Source organism: Dipteris shenzhenensis, chromosome 27 (assembly GCF_047967505.1).
Source record: "Dipteris shenzhenensis isolate YYH24624 ecotype China chromosome 27, Dip_SZ_1.0, whole genome shotgun sequence".
Lineage (NCBI taxonomy): Eukaryota > Viridiplantae > Streptophyta > Polypodiopsida > Gleicheniales > Dipteridaceae > Dipteris > Dipteris shenzhenensis.
Genome location: NC_141622.1, coordinates 5,035,993 through 5,057,174, shown reverse-complemented (window position 1 = coordinate 5,057,174; position 21,182 = coordinate 5,035,993). Strand labels below are relative to the sequence as shown.

The window sequence follows — 21,182 nt, the reverse complement described above, 5'->3', positions numbered from 1 at the left end:
TCAAAAAATTGGTGAAGTGGCCTATAGGCTGGAACTGCCCTCTTCCTCAAAGATACATGATGTACTTCACATTTCGCTTTTAAAGAAGTGTTTGGGTCCAACTGATCAGGTTTTGGAGGAGCTTCCTCCAATGGATGAGCAGGGTCAAATTCAGTACATACATGAAAGAATTATTGGATTCAGGGACATGATACTTAGAAACAGATCTTATACTGAAGATTTCATTAGATGGAGGGCTTACCTGATGATGAGTCATCCTGGCGGCCATAATTAATAGTAGAGCAGTATCCACATTTGTCAGATGATCTCTTGACAGATTTGAGCGTCAGCTTGATGGATGGATTTTCTGGAATTTGAAACAAGAGAAACAGGTGGGGTACGAGGATCTGGTGGTGTCACAGTCCCTTATCAATCATCTCACAATGTGATGATCTTTGTGGAGTGATGTGATCCACACGCTAGATTTCCATGGATATGGATCAGGAGCACGTCTTCGCGTGACACCTTAAACCTCACACTTTACCTCCTAGGAATCTTCAAGAGGAGGATGAGGCATCTCTGTATACTGTCCTATATCCAAATATCATCGACTTCTTGAGCCACATGAAAGTTCTTCTTAGGGACTTAACCATAGGACCACAAACCTCCATGTACCGATCATTAATTTCGAGCATGATTGGATTCTATTGCTTGGCATTGATTTAGATGAGGCGGACATCTCTTGAGTTTTGCTGATCTACCATCCCTAGTTGCCTCATATGGGCATATATTCATAGACATGGACAGGATGCATAATTGATTATCTACAATGGTCTAGAAAGATGGCCTTCTTTTTGGTGGTTATTCCATCGATTAGAGGTCCACATCCCCTCTCACAAACCGGACTATTTGGCATGCTTATGCACGCATCCTCTATAACCTTCCCAACCAGCTGGCACCAAGACCTTCCACATCTACCCTACCCTACCTATTTGTTCACTCTTTACCACTGGTGATATCAACATACAACTCGTAAGTTACACAATGGCCGAGCCAAAGATGACGAGGAGAAATGCACCTAGTACATTGCACATGGACTTAGGGTCTGAGCACATGGGAGGAAATACCATGGGAATATGAAAAAGTGGTTCCAACTACGATCAAATGTATTTCTATCCTATTCCCTTCCCACCATGTGCTAAGTGTCAAAAGAACTAGGGATGCGTTAGGTGGGAGATGACACATGGCACCATTTCATGTGTTAGGAGGGGGGGACAAGAACACATGTCTTCATTCCATGCTTTCAAATCCCTAAAAGAGGGGATCCCATTCTGGCTTCTAGGGTCTTGAGGCCATGGTCCGGGATGGGAAAAAAGTGGCTATTTCCATTCTAAACCCATCCCAGACCACTTGGTTTAGGATGAGAGTAATGATGATAAATAGATTCCCGTCCTAAACCCATGCCAACCCCACCCATGTGCTAAGGCCCTTAGAGTACCCTTAGCAAATCTATTTAACAAGGCGGGTTGCACCGGTTTCCCTCACACTTGGACCCTTAACACCTTTGTCACGATCCATAAGACAAGGGTTCGCGTAAGCCCGAGGCATTTAAAGTTGTAAGATAGGAAGGTTTTCGGGAAGATGCTTCAACGTTGGATCACATTTTCCTGTCTATTGTTGCTTTGTGGATTGTTGTGAAGCCTTTGACACGGGACCACGGGTCCCACAATTTAGATGACTACTTGGTCTAGTGTGTAGTTTAAGACATAGCGGGTGTCAAGAAGAGTCAAGACGTGGATTGGGTGTAGAAATGAGATCATGAGCACAACTGGAGTGTCACATAAGGTTGTCCTCTATGATAGACCTTGTTTGGTCTATACATTGATGAGCTAGAGTCCTTCATGCAAAGCAAGCTCACCCTTAGCCGGTTCCTTGATCCCGGTTCTACTATATGCAGACGACAATGGTTCTACTCTCCTCACTAGTCGATAGTCTCCCGCAACACTGATGTACTCCAAACTTTTTGTGAGACACATGATCTGAAGGTCAACCTTGATAAAACCAAGGTCATGATCTTCAAGCATGTCTCAGGCAGCCACACATTGAGAGTGGTTCACCTTCGACGTTTTTCTAAGGCTTGATTTTCACAATGAGACTAGCCATACTAGCCCGTTTGAGCAAAGGGTATGCCGCACCTGCTAAAATCGAGTGTGAGTGCTTTGAGTTTCATTTTCAAGACCCCAAGACCTAGTCTCTTTTGTTCAACTCTTGTTAGTCTAACTGGGATATATGCGGGTCTTTTTTTGGGGGATGGATCTATCTGAGACAGATTGGGTCCCGTGTGGAGAGACTATAGGTTTTGGTTCTAGCTCGGATGGTCTGTAGCAAGCGATTGGCCTCACATCATATTTTGTTAGCAGATTTTGGGACTGCCCCTCTACTGCTTGATGCAGCCTTTCTGGTATGTTCATGTACCTTCACAGAGACAGGGACTTAGGCACAACAACAGCCTATCGTGGATGGCCTTGAAACTCATCTATTGCACTAGATGCAATGGGTGAGCAAAAGAGTTGGTGTGCTCAGACTGCAGATGGTTTGCAGCATGGGACTCCATATGACAGATTGTTGCTGTTTCATTATAGCCTTGAGGCTCCATCTACTCCACTCACCTATCATGAGTTGAACCAAATCATCAGAGAGGACCTCCTACGGCTGCACATGTAGAGCACTTGGCTAGCATCCCATGAGCTTCTGATAAAACTCAGCTTCTACAGAGATTATGCCTGTAAATCTAGGAGGAGGTTTTTACAGATCCTTGAGGCTATAGCCAGATCGATCTCCCACACTGAGGATCTCAATTAGTATCGTCTCACCAGCTGCATATTGAGACAAGACGGGAAGAAGGCATTCCGCTTGAGAGAGGGATCTGCACTTTATGTGATATGCAGGAGGTTGGGACAGAGGAGCACTTTGCATTCAGATGCCGTGTGTACTATGACATGCGTCGATGGTACCACTGTCTACTCAAAGATTTCTTGGCCTTTTTTTTCAGTGACGTGCAGCGATTCTCTCCTCCAGACCCAGCAAGATAGAGACCGGTTCTTGCGAGCTCAGAGGGGAGCCCAAGAGGGCCCTTGAGAGCCAAGCCAGAGGACGATCATGAACTTCTTTTCCGGTGACTCGAGCCATGGGCAGCAAGGGATGCGACGTAGCAACAGACTCTGCCCTTGGATGGACCCTCACATGAGGACTGTAGACATCTCTTCTTTGCTATTTGACTTGGGGAGACAGACCACTGGAGTAACAGTAGTGCTTGTCAAATGATGAGCTACCTCTTAGAGATTGCAGAGGATGAAGGGGCCCAGACAAACTATTTAGGCTGAGCACCAAAAGCGTTCCGTTCTTATTTTATTTCTTGATGGTGCCAGCCCTTAACAGATCTAGAGCCATTGCTGACTTGGAGCATCTCATCTATCCTCAGCAGACTGGTAGAGTTGGCCTACAGACAGCATATAGATGTCCCATACTCTTATGGCTAGCGATTCGATGGCCAACTGCTGGGATCTCTCCCCCTTTCGTCCTTTGCATTTGGGTACTCTCCTACAGCAACAGCGCAATGCACTGATTTTCTCAACTCAGACACCAGCCTTGGGTGTGGATGCCTGCTTTAGTGGCCCCACCCCGTAGCTTTCATTTTATCTGGTTTTTTTCAAGTCTCATAAACCCTTTGGTCTTTTGAAAACGCTAATAAACTTTCGTTCATTCTCTTCAAGTATTCATATGAATGCGGAAGGATTAGAGAGTCTCTATTGAGGTTAATCAGCTCGAGCCCAATCAGATGACTTTGCTTTATAAAATAAGAACTGTCTGGCAGTTGAACATCATAATGTTCGTACCAAGGCAACAATAATTGTCTTTGAGAACATGCATATTTCTGTGGATGTATACATACATACAGACACATATCTGTTTATGAATACTTAAATGGGCCATATGTCAATATGCACAAGTTGTGTGTGCAAATGCTCTCTAATGACGGTAGACTCTCAAGCTTGTAGTACACTCTAATCCTATGGTTTAGGTGATTTGAGTTGTAGCTAGACGTACTATGTAATGCTAAATGCATCTATATGACATACTGAAGGGCTGATTTTGTTTGTTTCCTATTTTGTTTCATATGGCAGGACTGCTATGATGGGTGAGAACATTACAGGTGCTTGGGCCACTGTGGGTGTCTTGACTGATAAAGGAATGCCTAAAGTGAGCTCAACTGGGAAGAAGTTCGCTATCTGGAAACTTGCTTCTCTAGACACAACAACAGTCTCACTGTTTTTATTTGGAGATGCATATACACAGCATTGGAAAGAATCCGCAGGGAGCATTGCTGCTGTATTCAACGCAAAAGTCAGGCGAGATGATATGGTAAGCTCAATTTGTAATCAGATGAAATAGTCTTGTCTTAATCAATGATACTCTCGTGGTTCTCTTTGGTTTTTCCCGGGGTCTCTGATCTAAGTGCTTGTCATTCAGAGGAACGAGTTCAGCCTCAGTATTTTTGCTAGTGATCAACTAATGAAGCTAGGGACTTCTGTAGACTATTGCATCTGCAAGGGCTTACGTAAGGATGGCACTCCTTGTTCAACTGTTGTAAACCGGTACAATATCTGGCATGATGCCAGTCCGATCTCTACTATCAATCTCTGGACTTTGTTTTGCTAGCATTGGGTGAGATGATGTGTGATATTGTCAGGATTTCTGTCCAAGGAGCAATATTTGTGTTGATAAAACAAGAGACTGAAAGTTCAAGTGTTTCTTGTGTAAACAAAGTGACATACACGAATTGAGGTCAGCTGAAATGAATGACTTATGTTTCACATTGAGAGATTCTTCTTAAAACGGAAGAGAGCATGCTTGAAAGCTGAAATGAGCATCAGTGTTGGCTACTATGAATAGGAATAAGAAAATGAAGGACTTAGCATCTCTTTGAGTATAGTTTTTGTTGTGTCTTTTGGCTTATCCCAAAATGGCAGTCGTTATGAACATACAAGCTAAAAACCAGGGAAATTTTATGAAGTGTCTGGAGATGATTTATTTTATGTGTGAAAATATATTTTAAGGTACATACCTTATGTGTAAAAATGCTTCTCTGAATGCATTACTGTTGAATTCCACTTCTGGACTGCAGGAGGGCTATTTATTGCTAAATGGTAGCTATTAGGAACATCCCCATGGCAAGTTGGAGAGGACTATGAAGGGCATAAGCGGAGAAATGAGAAAAGTAACAATGAACCAATAAGTTAGCCCTTTGTAATGTTTAGAATTAAGAAATTTACAGACATGGTTGTTTGTAAAGAAGGCCAAAAGTGGGTCAAGTTGGTGGGGGTTAGGATAATTAGTATTTGGGGTGTTTGCAAGATAGAGGGGTCTAAAGGGCTAGGGAGGTACTATATAAGTACCATCTTCTCCAGATTATCATGTAGGTACTCTAAATAATATGGGGTTGGTTTTTGCACTCCTTGGGAGCTTCCATGTGCCCTCCTACAGCAGATGTACTGGAGGGTTTCTTGCTGTCCCCATAGACCTTTTGGTCTCCAGTGGACGTTAATAGACTTTCTTTCTATCTTTCTTTCTTTCTCATGTACAAGGAGACTTTTGATGTGACATCTAATCCTATCTACTCTCCCACCTCCTTCTTGCTACCTGCTCCCTACTCTCTCTCACCTTCTCTCTCTTCCCTACTCTCTCTGCTCCATGGAGACTTGGCACCGCCAGCAGCCCACTTGACACTTGCCCAGGAGGCATGGTCGATGGCCATGACTTCCATCATTTCTTTGGATCACAGACCCCTTAGGGAAGACGATGTTCCTCATATTTCATATTTTACATTTTGTATCTAGGCATTTTTGGTACTCTATTTCATTTCATTTTGTATCTAGGATTTTTGTAGCCATTTTTGGCATCTTAGCTGTATTACGATGAGGCCACCTAGTTGGCGCATCGTTGATGATGTATTTTCCTTTCGGATGATTTTGTGTCCCATAGGCCATGTATGGCCTTCCGTGGACCTTTAATAAAATTTCTTTCTTTCTTTCTTTCTTTCTCTCTCTCTCTCTCTCTATGATGTGAAATTTCCCAGGATAGAAAGAAGAGACATAAAGGGCTGCCCCACAAGAAATGGTATGATGATGAATGCAAGCAACTACACAGTGAGCTGAAACATATTTCTGATAATAACCTCTACAGACAAAAGGAAAAGCAATACAATGCCCTCACGAATCTGATTTGCTTACATTCATCAAGAATCCCAGAAAGGGGTGGAAACAGGTTAAGGGCCAGAAGAAAAAGTTCATGGGCAATATCTCTGATGAGGAAATGCTGGGGTATGTCACCAAGCTCTATAATCATGCCAATGCCACAGAAATGGGAAATGAAACAATGTCATATGCTTCAGCCAGCCCTTTCACTTTTGAGGATGTTGAAGCAGGGTTGAAAAAGATGGCAAATGGCAAGGCCTCTGACCACATGCACATGTGTGCTGAACTCTTCAAATGGATAGAAGACAGGGCACGACAATGGCTATCCCACATACTGACAAACGCTTTACATCATGGCTTCCCTCCAGATTGGCAAGAGAATTGGGTTCAGCCTCTATATAAAGGAGGAGACAAAAATTCAGTCACCAATTACAGGACTATAATGATCAGCTCCACACTAGCTAAACTTTTTAGCACAGTGCTTGAGGCAAAAATCAGCAATTGGGCTGAAGAGGCCAAGAAGAGGGCCATTGGCCAAGCAGGCTTCCGTAAAGAACATAGAATTGCAGATCACTTGGTCACATTAAGAGTACTCATGGATGAGAGCAGGCTCAAAGGAGAAACTCATCTGTGTTGCTTTGTAGATTTCAAGAAGGCATTTGATACAGTCCCGAGAGGTGGCCTATGGAAAAGAATGCAAGACCTCGGAGTCCCTTTGGCACTAAGGGTAGGCATCTCTCGCATATACGAGAAGGTATCATGCAGACTCAGGCAAGAACATGGACTGTCAATTGCCTTCCAAAGTAATATGGGGGTGAAACAAGGTTGCCCTCTTTAACCTGTTTGGAATATGCATTGACAAGCTAGAAGAACTGATTAATGAATTTGCAGCAGAAGAAGGGATACAAGGGCCCAAGCTTGGGCTATGGACAATACTATTGCTCCTATATGCAGATGATGTGGTTCTTTTCGCCAATGACCTTGACTCCATGCATTAACTATTACAGGTACTATAGGTCTTTTGCACGGAAAGTGGGCTGCAAGTTAACACTGCCAAAACAAAAATGATGGCAGTATGCACCACCCGACCTAAACATCCCCCGGTTATCAGCTTTGAGGGGCAGCCCATTGAATATGTCGATACCTTTAAATATTTGATAATTGACATACCAACCAATCACAGATGGTGGCAATGTGCACAAAGAAGGTTGGATACAGGTTGGGGGAAGCACTATCAATTTGAAAACGACTGTAGGCACACTGGCACCCGGAACTGGAAGATTCGGAATATGTTGTTTGATGCATATGTGGTTCAAACAGTGTTATATGGAGTAGAAGTATGGGGGGGCAGCATCTCTCTCTCCACATGGAATGAGATTGAAAAAATGCAAAAAGCTTTCCTACGAAGACATCTAGGAGTCAAGGCAACTACCCCTTATTCAGTCCTCTTCTTGGAAACGGGCAGGCGGCCGATTGAATTCCATGCATTGATTAGAGTGATGCAGCACCTAGTGGAAGTACAACAAATGCCAAAAGAAAGATTGCCACATAGAGTATGGACTGCTAGTATGAAACTCCAGAAGAATCATAAAAGCAAGATCATCTGCACAAGATGGGGAACAGATATAAGGAAATGGTTCAGTGGATGGAAAGTGGAATCATACCTGACTATGCCCCCTGAAAAGGTCAAGATGCAAGAATTTCAGTTGTCCCTACTATGCACTCTACAAACCCAATGGTTGACAGCAGAAAAGAGGACCAAGCTAGAATACTGTCAAGATCAAATAAATCCTTTATACTGGTCATCTTTCATGACACCAAATGCCCTTGCTCAGCCATACATCAATACTCCCATACCTCTTCTCTATCGCAGGAATATTGCTAGATTTCGCTCACGGTCACATACCTTGGCAATAGAGACAGGAGCTTGGCTAAATCTGCCGTGACATGTCAGAGTTTGCAGATTCTGTGATTCGCAGACAGTAGAGACAGAGGCACATATAGCCCTACACTGCCCCCGATATGCACACATCAGAGACGACTATCAGCAGATACTGGTAGACACCACTTAGATCTCGTCAGTTCTCTCCACTGCCTCTTCGGCAGCGTTGGGATCTTTTGTCACTCGTCTTTTTTTGTACCGTCAAGAACTTGAAAATTCTTGACCCCTCCACAACGGAGGATATTTTTGTACTGAGGATTAGGTCCCATGGGTCATTTTTGGCCCCCCGAGGACGATAATAAAATTCTACTTCTACTTCTCTCTCTCTCTCTCTCTCTCTCTCTCTCTCTCTCCCCTACCTCATTCTCTCACTCCTACTTCTTCTCCTCCCCCTCTTCCCCTCTCTCTCCCTCTCTCTCTCGCTCTCTCTCTCTCTCTCTCCCCCCTTTCTCCAAATCTGTCCCTACCCCTTTTACATTGGTATCAGAGCCGGGACTGTGGCACCTTTGCTTCCTTTTTCACCCTTCATTTACAGCATTACGCCAATGCCAACACCTGACTGCAAGCGGCAGGGAAAAAAGGAAAAAAAGAAAAAAAAGAAAAAGAGACGCTCTACTACGCTAACATCTTGAGCCCAACACGTATCTGAGCCTAAAATGCATCAATCGGAAGGGCATCAATGACATTGATCTCGCCCTTTTGATGACTAGGCCAACGCACACAACTGAGCATCGGTCGCATGGTGCAAGCTTGTATTCGGAGCTTCGTTTGGATCTGCTATGTATCTACAAATGGCCAGTCAACTGCAGCTCTACCGATCAGTAGGACTCCCGTAGGCAGCGTGAACCTAGCCTGTGAATTTCTTGTGTCGGACATCTGCAAATTTGCTGTTCTCACGATGACCAGCAAGATGAACGGCCAATCTTGACGACCAACGCCAATTTGTCGCCACCAGCCTCTCCTTCACTTGATGAAGCATCGCTAGCAGGAGCTTTCGCAAGCCTACCCGTTGACAAATCTTCATCTGCAACAGCCTCAAGGCTGTAAGCTTTGCAAAACCAGCGACGAACTAAGCTATCAATGACCTAAGTAGCAACGTGCCTGACGACTAATGCTGCCCCGTCTAGACTTGTCTTGTCCGCCTGAATCCCACGCCTAACGTGATAAACAGCTCCGACCTGCTATTAGTCACATCCCAAATTTGCCCGTAGTCACGAACAACAGTCACAGCCCAAATCCGCGCGCAGTCACGAACAACAGCCAGTCCACGTCTGCACCTACGCTGACGGAGTCACCTTTGTGCAGCCCGTGAGCTATCTCTATTGGCCCCGCCTTGCGAGTCGTATCGACCATTCCACCTCTTGCTCCGCCTATCACCATCGCCGCCCGGTCTATCGTTCGGGGGTCTCGCTGGGGTTGACCAGCCACCGTGTGCACTGCGTCGTCGCTAGGATGTTTAGCCGTTGTGCCTCTCCAAGTTGCGAATCTTATTTTGTCTAGGTTAGTCCGTTTGGTTGGGTTAGGTTAGTAGTTAGGGTTAGTTTAGGTAGGTCTAGTTAGGTCAGCAAGGTTGGCTCGATTGGTTGGGTGAAGCTAACTAAGTACTAGGTTAGGTTAGGTTTACTCTTACCTTTAGGTCAAGTCAATTAACCAAGGTGCCCCAACAGTCCTAGAGGTCTTAGGATCAAACTACTACCTGTCCTAGGTGTCTTAGGGACCCCCCCTCCCCCCCCCCCCCCCCCCCTCCCCAAAAAAAAAAAAGCAGTTGTAGTTGCAAACCTTATTCTGTCTAGGTTAGCCCGTTTGGTTGGGTAAGGTTAGTAGTTAGGGTTAGTTTAGGTAGGTCTAGTTAGGTCAGCAAGGTTGGCTAGATTGGTTGGGTGAAGCTAACTAAGTACTAGGTTAGGTTAGGTTAGGTTTACTCTTACCTTTAGGTCAAGTCCATTAACCAAGGTGCCCCAACAGTCCTAGAGGTCTTAGGATCAAACTACTAACTGTCCTAGGTGTCTTAGGGAACCCCCCCCCCCCCCTCCCAAAAAAAAAAAAAAGGGGGAAAAAGGGAAGAAAGTTCATTTTTCCAGCCTTTTCTCAAGGCCTTCCACAGGCCATTCAGGCTCCATTTTGACGCCTCTTCATCGACCTCTTTCTCGAGCCTTCTTCATGGACATTTGAGCTTGTTTTGGCATTTTCTTCTTGGCCTCTCCATCACATTTTGAGCTTTGAGACAGGCAGGCAGTGAGCACATGTGCATGTATTTGGCACAGTTGGACAGCCACGAAGGTTTACTGCACACCATGGGACAACCATATGCATATAAAGGGAACATGGGGCAACATGCCTCTAGTTTTGGACAGCTTATGCAGAGCTTTATGCAGCATGCAAAAATATTAGGGCAGCTTCAAAGTGGGGAAGATTCACAGCCGAATGGATTCCTTTTGATTACCATCACAATATGTTGTATCCCATTACATTGGATGTGTTGCATAAAGTATTTTTGCCTTTTGGGCTTATTGAGAAGATTGTTATGCATCAAGTTTCCAATGGACCCCAAGCTGAAATGCATTTTGCCTCACAGGCTAGTGCACTGCAAGCACGAAACACCTTGCACGGTTGGGATATATATGATGGTGGTTGTACCTTACATATTCAGCTGTTAGATTTGACAACGATGTTCTATGCTAAATGTCGAGATACAAATGCCATAGAGCAACTTGGAGCTATGATGCTGAGGGGAGTGATGCCAAAGGCTATGCAAGCCTATAACAGTAGACACCCAACATCTGGGGAGAATGTAGTCAGGCCGTTGCTTGTAATGCAGTCCAACCATGTTATGCCACTCCATGGCATGCAGCCAAACCATGCTTTAGAGCCATGGATGATGCCTTTGGATGCAGGACAAAACTATGGTCATTGTCAAGTGATTCGAGCTGCAAATACTAAAGGATGTTGTGGGGAGAAGAGTTCTAATGAAAATAGCAGCTTAAATGGCTATGAACAGCAAGAACCAAAAGCTGTCATTTCGGAAGCACCCAAGGGTATACCTCCTACTTTGCAATGCACACGCTTGATGGCATAAAGGCTAAATTCATGGATGCTTCATCGGTGATGCTTTAGAGCACGACCCAAGCCGAGGCAGAGAAGCATATGGGCCAGCAAAATCTGCGAGGTCGGAGAGGTTGTGCACATTGCAATGTAGTCGATGGGAGAGCAGCCCATGCTTCCTCCTATGCACCAAAACGATGGGGATGAGAAGCATATTGATCCACCCAAAGAGTCTCTCGGAGCTATGATGTCTAGAGGAGCTATGCAGCCTAGTCATGCTATGCCTCTCCCTAGTACCGCTTCAAAGCCGTAGAAGATGCTTGAATATGCAGGACAAAAATCTGGTTGTTTCCAGGCTATTACAGCTGCAATTACAAAAGGGTTATGTTGGGATAGCTGCTCAAATAAAAGGAGCAGCCCACATGATGGAAACAATATGGACAGCAAGCGGGCTGTTATATCAGTTTGCCGGACCGATACATTGCTCTAGATGATGCCCTGGCAGTTCTGCGCACTAATGGAAGAAATGCCTATATTCAGAGTAGCCTACGTAACCGTGAAAATGCAGCAGACCTGATGGGTGAAAAGATAGATGAGGCGCCAAGCAATGATGAGCAAATCTGTGATATTGATGAAGATGCAGAGGTTGACTAGCAAGATAAGGATGTGGATGCACTTATACTCGATCCTTCTAGGCATGCAGACTTCGAGGACAGTTTTTGAGGAGGAGGTGAGTATCCGGCATTGTATGGCCTCCATTAAGGATGAAATTATAAAAGACCACACAGATGATAGCAAGGGATGTCAAAGTAAACTTATCCATAGTGACAAGGAGTAGCTTGTGCAGCATGAAAAAGATATGCAAGAAAGTTTTACTCCTGAAGCTGTGTCACAATACATTCAGGAGCATGACAGTGGGGAATATGGCCACAACTTCAACATAACTGATGCCCTTCACTGCTGCTCACTAGGTGAGTATAGTTGGGAGTTTTGCCTGCTACACTCAGCAGCCATTAGGAGAACAATGGCATTTCATAGGATTGCACTAAATGCAAGGGCAGAACTTCCCAAGGATGTCCTCGTGCTTTGTACAAGATGTGATAAATGCTGTCATGCATTGGCACTTGCAAAAGCAAATCCCTATGCAAATGATGAGGCTGAACAGACCCATGAGGGTTATGTCAGGACTAGTACTTATATTTCATCAAAGCTGCCTACCAGTAACTTGCAGATATCACTAGCCTATGAGCTAGAAATTCAGAAATATGTAAAATGGTTCTTGGTCCAGCAAGTTGCAGACATAAGCCAGCAAGACAAGCCCCGAGATACAGCTGTTATGATTGCAGTCCTCATGCAGTTTGATGGTGATGTTTTTGGGCCACAAATTTTGGCATTTTTGTCATCAGGGCATTATGCTTCTTTATGCTGCATGCAGTTATTACAGCTTACCAACAATGAAGGTCCATGGGTGTTGATATCACAGGAAGATCACTCATGTGTTTGCCAGTTCCTTCATTGCCACATGCAAAATGTAATTATAGAAGGGAATCATGCTGTTGAAATGAATGGCTGCCTGATAGACATGCTTTCAAGCCTGGACGGAAATGAAGCCACTGCACTTCCAGATTTGAGCATGGTGGCTATGGATCTGAAATTTTTGATGCAATTCTTTTCAAGGGGTTATATATTACACAGCCTTACGTGCATGCCACTATTTCAGTCCATGCACGAGGATTTATGGAACCTCATTTATCGGCTGATTGGAAACCCTACAATGATATCAATCTTGGGAATTGTCCCTTGTATGGAGAGCTTAAGCAGAGGCAGCTTTGCAAAAGAACTAACTGAGCTTGAAGGAGCCACTTGGAACAGAATGATGGCACGAGAATGTATGGTTAGGCCTTGTCAGTCCAAATTTAATGCTCATGTTACATGCAACCTGTTGATGTTGTTTTGGAAAAGGGCCAGAAGCATGCAACCAGGGAATGGTAATTTTGTTACAGATTTGGTTGCAGCACATCTACATATGCAATTTCAATGCCTCACCTTCAAGAAAGAAGGGCTACTCATTAGAGTGCTTGACTGGAGCTTGGTTAGTAGATTATGGCAGAGATGACTTGCTCAATGGTGCTCAAATGCAGTCAATATGGCATGCACACTCAAGACTATGGGTCACCACATGCACTTTGGGTTGCACACTGATAAGTTTTGGGGGATGGGCATGTTTATGCTGTCTTCGAACTACAACAGTACCATGGAGAACTGACCCTTTTCAGCCTGAAGCAAACGGAGGTCACACAATATGTGGCATTTGCTTGTTTTATCCAATGCCCCCTCCTTGTTCTACCACATTGGGTTCAAACAACATGTTTGAATATTTTGTTGAACATGGGGTTGGACTTTGGTGTCTCTAGTGACGAGGAAAGATTGTGGGACCATGCCAACATGACTCTTGGCAGGCGTAATTCATCTCTCTCAGACTATTTGGCTGTTCACAGGCTAGATGCACCTAGAAGCCGTCTGAAAGACATGTATGCTACTAGCATTCAAATATTGGAGCCCTGTGTGGTCTCATATGGGAGAATTCTAGATCCTTGGCATGTTGGGGTATGGAAGAGCCTAGTCCAAATACAGCAGCTACCCTTGATCTTCTTCTGAATCTTCCTCACTCTTTTCTACCTCTTCCTTGGCATCCTCTCTGTTAACATCCTCTTCAAACTCTTTGGACCATGCAGCCTCTATCACCGTGTTATTTTCTTGACTGATCGTATGACTATTTTCTAGGCTCTCCTCTTGATCCCTAAGAGGTTCAAAGGAGGTTTTATTTGCTGTTTGTGGCAGAGTGTGATCCTTATCACTAACTTTTGCTTTGAGCTTTGGAAACCCTCCTTTCAGCAGGAGTAGCTTGTTTAGCAGAGGGTTCAACTTCTTTAACTTTGCCTCTCTCCAAAGGGCAGTTTTTTACCACATGGGTGGACACCCCACACAAAAAGAAAGAGTGGGCAAGATTTTCATAAGTTAGAGGCTGTTCTCTAAAGACACTACCATTTCTGCTAAGAATAGTGAGAGTCTTGGGCATCTCCTTAGCTATATTTATCTGAATGCAGATGTGAGGATTGCCTTGGGGATTAATAAAGTTCTCTTGCTCTACACCCAGTACTTCTCCCAGTCCACAACATAAAAAGGGAAGTTGGTTACACACATAAAGAGGTAGATCAGGGAGCTTCACCCAAACAGGGATCTTGGTAGATCTAGGGGAATCAGGAGAAAAATCCTTGGACCACCATTCCAAATAAAGGGGTTGATTCCTAATAGTCCATAGACCATGTTGGATAGCTCTAGAAGCCATCTCAAGTTTGTGAAAAAGAAAGACAAAAAAGCCTTTCTTCAAGAATCTTACATTCAAAACATTGATCCCTTTCCTAATCCAGCTCGTTCTGATCCAAGACTCAATAAAGATAAGTGGAGGTTTGACCCCAGGCGAAAAACCCACTAATGCATGAGTTCTTAACCAAACCACAGAGTCATGCAACAATGTGTCATCCAGGAAGGCCGTTACTATTTTACATGTTCCAGCTGCTTGATTCTCTCCATCAGACTGTTGTGTTCCACCAGCATCTTGTTGTGTAGCATGCTTGGGTTCTAGGATTGATGGTGGCGGGAGACCTTCAGCTTCCTCCTCGTTGGACATGGGGAGCCTCGACTCTCCCGGAGCCTACCTAGGATTGCGACTATTTGCTCGTTCGTCTTTGCGTGTTGTGTCTCCACTGGTTGAGGGCAGCCGATTCTGGACGCATCTGCTCCGCTTCCACTGGCTCTGTTTTTATCAGTTTGATTACCTCCTCCTTCACCACTTGAAGTGGTTGCATGCGTGGTTACAGGGCTACCAGAGGTTCGTGTAGGAGCTCGATTTTCGGAGTTGCTTGCAATCCCGTCTCTGTGCTGGGGAGTAGTAGTTGCGTAGGCTTTGTGTAGCTCTGTGGAGGCCAAGGGCCCATCTCCATCGGAAGTGCTAGGAGTAAAACACATTCTCGGGGGAAGACTGAAGAAGCCCCCCCGTGGCTTCTGAGCTGCATGCGCATAAGAGGGGCGCACAACTCCTCCTCTTGCTCCTCTCCCACCGCGGGGACTTGCTCGAGCTCCATATCGCGGAGAGGGTAGACCACGTTCTTCCAAGGAACTAGGAACCAACATTGGGAAGCGCAACTCATCTGTGATGTTCAGGCCCTCTGGCAACTGAGGAGAAGCACGAGCACCAAAATTGCTAGAAAACTCCGACAAGAAATCTGGTGCATACAGGCGGCAAGGTACGTCAAAGGGGATATCCAAGGGGTTGATAGGAGATGCAGAGTAAGGGTGGTCAGTCCTAACATCACCCTCAAAAGCTTCACCTCTATCGCTATTAGTGTCATCCTCCGTCTCCATCGTACCTTCTCAACAATTAAGGCACATGAATATATCACATTTCCTTTTGACCCTGGTGGTATGCATGACGGCGTATGTCCTCTTTACAGTAGGGGGCCCGTCACTTGCAATGTTGAGGACAATTTTTTTTTTTGGTAAAGGAGGGATGGTTGTAATGAAAGCCAAAAGTGGGTCAAGTTAGTGGGGTTTAGGATAACTAGTATTTGGGGTGTTTGCAAGATAGAGGGGTCTAAAGGGCTAGGGAGGTACTATATAAGTACCATCCTCTCATGTACAAGGGGACTTTTGATGTGACATCTAATCTTATCTACTCTCCTACCTCCTTCCTGCTACTTGCTCCCTAAAATTGTGGGGACTTTCGGTATGTATTTGAGAGCCAAGCTTCATAATGAACCAGACACAATTGAGCACAAATGTGAGATTGTTAACAATTCTAAAATTGTTAATAACCAACAGATAGGCTTCCTTCTCATGAATTTGGTGCATTGCCATAAATAGAACGAGTGTTAATATTCTTTAACTGATAGGTGCAAGAGAGGAAGGTTTATCCTTGTAAAGGATGTCCTGATTATCTAACAATCAATGAGAATCAAGCCCTCAATGTGTCTCATGGTTTGGTGAACAATGCATTACTGCACATAATTGATAAATTAGCATGAGCTTTACCCTCTCTATTTGATCCTTTGAACAAATGGTATTCATGTATGGGCAAGATTGTGATAATTTTCATCAATCAAGCCCTTAATGCATTTTTTGTTCAGAAGTGTACAAAGTTTTAACATGACCCAAATATAATTCAATCTAAACGTGATTGTAGACACCAATTTCGTTAGAATGCCCGACTGCAAGGGTGTGGAGTTCTGGGCATTTCTTGTTAATACAGTACTGCTTTCTTATGTTTGCTACGCTTCAAATTTCCAGTTGCCGGATAATTCATGTTCCTTTGTCGTCGTACTAGAACTTTGCAAGAACAAATTTGACTGCTAGAGGGTTGATAGCTCAAGTGGTAATATATTACATCACCTAAGCACCTTTGGCATTTTAGGTTTTACCTCTTGAGAGGGGGTTTTACCTTCACTAGGGAGGGTTGCAATGAATGGCCCGAGGTGACCATGGCCCCCACTATATGGCCAGGGTGTTGGGATGCGCCACATGACATGCAGAGTTTACAAGTCATAGCTAGTTTAAGGAAATGGAGCTTGGTTGCCCCTTAAAAGAGTAAAGAGATACCTTATCATGAAAGTTTGCATTCTGTTGATTGTCAATTGTTGTTGAAGGAAATCTTAATGCAAACTTCAAGTCTGTCAAACTAGAAACTGTGTATCTCTATTATCAATGCTGTTATCTGTTTTCAACTATAGTACTATGATTGCCTAATATACAACCTAAGGTTTATGGTCACCTGTCAATGCGCTGATGATCTTGGTGTTTCAGGAGACATGGTCAATACTGTCAGTATCATACAACTGTAAGCAACTCTTTCCTGCATCTGAAAGACGCAAACCTCTTGAAGTGCAACTCTATGAACTAATTTCATGTTGTAATCATCAGGCTATTCGACAGAAGTTCAAGTCCAGACGAGGGGAGCTTAGTGGCGGGTAAACCTCTCAAGCAGAGCATCTGCTGTGAGGATTGCTTCTTCTGCATTTGCAAAAAAGTCTCAATTTTGAAAGTGAACTTCATTTCTGGTTTATCTGCAGGAATTTAGCAACAGGATTTACTTCTCCCAATAAATTCATAGGATCGCAAGGGATGAGAGAAGCTTCAGATAGTATTGCTGACGGCAAGCCACAGAAGCCATTGAAGCACATGACTTCCAAAGACTTGCAAAAAGTATTGAGGTGAGCACCCTAGTCCATGAGCACTTGAAGCTTGCAAGGTATTCTGTCTAGCAGGCAATGCGATTCTTATCGACTGCTTTAGCAATATTTTCTTTATCTGCTCTAGAAATATTTTCTATTACAAAAATAATTGAAAAAAATTAATTTGTAAGATTGGATATATTTTAGTCTTATGAAGGTATAGATATATTTTCTTTATCTGCTAAGTTCATGTTTATTGCTTTAAAAAAAAGCAATGCAAATAAAGTGACAACGAAGTACCAGTCTCAAGGGATCAGATTTCTTGCAAGTCTAGCTGATGGAAGTAGAGGTAATAGGAATCCAAGCATCCTTATCCCCTGCATATTTAATTTCTGATGCTTCATTCAGTTCTTGGTAGTGAAATAGGAAATGTCATTTAGTGGGAAAAGATTGGCTTATTGTCGGTCAACAGTTTGTTATGAGAATGAATGGGAGATTTTGGCTTGGAATTTAGAGAATCTGGAGCCCATGCATGGCTTGAAGTGGCAGAGTAAGAAGCAGCATGGGACCACACAAAAAAGGTAGGCAAAAGGTTCTATTACTCGTTTACCGGTCTCTCCCTACAAAATGGCTTGGAATTTTACCTCAGAGGACATTATGCTGTGCTGAGATGGTAAATTTATAGGGCATGCTTAGATAAAAGCATTGGAGTCGGTCTACTTCAAAAGAAGACGACAAAAGAAAAAGTTGTTGGTCGACCTGGCTTGATTGAGCTTGATATAGAAGGACCTGATGGAGGCTCTGATGATGCCATGGTATGTTTATTTTTGAACAAACATATTTTGGAACACACTAACCATGGAAAGATGTGTGATTTGTTGAACTATGAAGTCACAATGGCGTGGTATTATGATTTGCCAAAAACATTATATTGATTCTGCAGATGTTTCACCACTGACAATTAGCTCTCCATGGTGCATGCAGGCAGAGGCCATTAGTATTTTCCAGAAGGGTTAATCATTGAAATAATGTGGCAAATGTCAACCCTTGTTGCTTGCTTCAAAGTATAAAGGTAATCCTGTGAGGAACCCTCCTGGACTGCGTATGCAAATTGCAGAATTACTAGATGCCCCTTTTTCCTTTTTGGGAACAGCAAAATTTCCTTACAAGCGCCCATTTGAGTGGAGCTATGTAGCTTCTTTTAAAGAAGGGTCTCACAGGTGCACTTCTTTAAATGCTTTCTATCCATTTTGTTGCAGGTTTCTTAAGACTCACCTTCGAAAATCACTCAATTTTTAATTAGTGTTATGTTGCTGTCTTTGTTTTCCATTGGTGCCATTGAATTACAATAGCTTTCATTAGTGTCCCTTGTGTCTAGATTAACAAAGTGGACCTACATTGGCAGTTGGACAATTTGCAGTGATGTAAGGCTCAAATATTCAATGCTAAAAAGGGAAACATGATGGGTTTCTATAATCTAGGAAAACCAAAAGTCTTCAGGAATCATATGAGCCAAGTTTCACTAAAACAATCCTTGTGTATCGAAAGAATGATATAACTTAAGACTTTTATGAGCGTTGTAGGTTTAACATTGAAGAATACAAGCAAAACATTGATGCTCCATTAGGATCTCTATAAGTTAGGATCATGCACGAGGCAACTAACATTCTTTTATAAAAATATGACAACATTCTTTCAAGACTTTTCAAGAATGCAAATCATACACTTCAAATCATGTTTTTTCTCAAACACTGCTTTTTAAAGCATCATTTAAAGCTTTTGCATGTACATTAAAAAAACCTTAAGCTTGATTGTTGTCTACCATTTTGAATCTACAATGTATGGGATGCTTTTAACTCCTATTTTTTAATTGACAATCTACACATCTTTCAAAAATTAAAGGCTTCGCTAAAGGTGAGGCATATTGAGGTTGAGACCTCAAGACATATAGGAGGCAAACAAGTTTGCACATGCACATACACAATCATGAAAACATGGTTTCAACATTGGGATTTGTGATTGGGTTTGTAGATATTAGGATATGATTGAACATCATATATCCCATCCCTCAAATAGTCTCTATTTTAAATTTAGTTTAATCATCATAAAGATAGCAAGTCAACTTATGGTATTTGCGGGAGATGGAAACGAGACTTGATACCTCTCGCAATATGAGTGCATGATGAATTGCTTCTAAAAATAATATTATAAAGCTATTCATTGTAGCAAAAGATTATAAAGCACTTGGTACTATGTATGGACTATGTACTAATCATAATTATATAGGCTTATGGTAGTGTAGATCCATCCAAAAATGTCATTATTTCCAAAAAATATAGAACTTTAAGCTCAAATACTAGAGATTCATAATCTCCTTAACGTATCTATAGTTACTTGAAACGGTCGTTTTTCACTTGGAAACAAAAACGACGTTTCTTTTGGAGATGTCGTTTCATAATCATTGTTATTTTTAATTTTATTTTTAATTTTGGGTGGTTGGTTTTTGGTGTGGCCTCTTGATTAAACGGCTTTTGCCTTCTTTTGATTTAAGCGTTCGTCGATTGGTCGCCTCCTATCGTTGCTTTCGTCGCCTCTCATGTTGTTGCTTCTCATCGTGCTGCTTTGTAGTCTCTCCATCTTTGATTCCAAGGCCTTGGTACCCGTAGCCTACTCTCCTCTCCATCCCTCCATCTTGTAGGTTGGTAGTTGCTCTCTTTACTCAGCTTGCTCTCATCCCTCCACTACCTCTCCTCTCTTACCTCTCCATCCTCCCTCTCAAACTTCAGATTGTTGTAACTTCAAACTTATCAGAAGTTAGAAGTTAGAACTTAGTTCATGACACATGTTGATTGTTGAAGCATCATTCATGGGATAATAGATGGTATTAGATAGATCAATCATCATAGGAATTTAGAATCATAGAAGCATGCATGATGCTTCAAGTATAGATGATTGTATTATGTATAATTTCCACTCTATTGATAATTGTATTGTGTATTAATTTTTTTTAAAATACATAAATTGTATCATATTGCCGTTTCTTTCGTTTTCGTTTCGACGAGGGTCGAAAACTTCGTTTTCATGGTTTTTTTCATATTTCGGTTGGCAACTATGAACTCTTACAAGATTAGTGCTAAAGCCTTTGTTGTTAGGTCATATAAAGGTTTATTCTAAAACCATAGAGTAGTTTCTTAAAATATGAATGTGGAATTGTACTTAGTACTTGGTTTAGAATGGTTTCTTTTCAAGGGGAATCTCTGATCCATTCCAAGAGGGTTAGGGGTGGATTATCTTGAATAATTTCCTATGAGTTTATGAAAAAGATAGGTTTTTCACAAAAGGTCATTAGTTGGGTATACCATGCTAGCAGTGCCAGTTGCAAGGTAACCATATATGGGACGTATGGTTCTTTTCCCATATTAAGGTCTAGTCAAAGGTTAATTGAGAATCCTTTTTTATTCTCATATGTGCTAACTCACTTGGTTATCTACCAATCAATAGTGATCTCAACATGCGGGCAACACCTTCCCTTGACTAGATTTGATTGCATTCCTTCTTGCATGGAAGTTATTAAAACATAAATGTGTGGATAGTGGTGGAAGAGTAAATAGAGAAAAGATTGAAGTCATTATTTTAGAAGATATATGGATCAGAATCCCCAGCACTTGAACATCATCCAAGGAGAGAGATTCAATACTTGGGAGATTCCACTTGGTAGGTAGAATCCAACTTATTAAT

At 42.8% G+C, this 21,182-nt stretch overlaps 1 protein-coding gene across 6 annotated transcripts in view; it reads left to right on the top strand.

Annotated features, from left to right (window-relative positions):
- Nucleotides 1–18,866, top strand: part of MCM10 (minichromosome maintenance 10) — a 48,829-nt gene extending 29,963 nt beyond the window's left edge. For 3 of the 6 annotated variants that reach the window (XM_087398688.1, XM_087398689.1, XM_087398687.1), the window contains exons 5-13: nucleotides 4,164–4,401; nucleotides 4,510–4,634; nucleotides 17,077–17,110; nucleotides 17,194–17,240; nucleotides 17,343–17,483; nucleotides 17,717–17,793; nucleotides 17,959–18,025; nucleotides 18,130–18,259; nucleotides 18,429–18,697. In XM_087398688.1, the coding sequence (XP_087254814.1) occupies nucleotides 4,164–4,401; nucleotides 4,510–4,634; nucleotides 17,077–17,110; nucleotides 17,194–17,240; nucleotides 17,343–17,483; nucleotides 17,717–17,793; nucleotides 17,959–18,025; nucleotides 18,130–18,259; nucleotides 18,429–18,461 (892 nt within the window). In that variant the 3' untranslated portion in view covers nucleotides 18,462–18,697. The other 3 variants (XR_015543670.1, XM_087398690.1, XR_015543672.1) reach the window with 3 other exon arrangements.
- The last annotated feature ends 2,316 nt before the right edge of the window (nucleotides 18,867–21,182 follow it).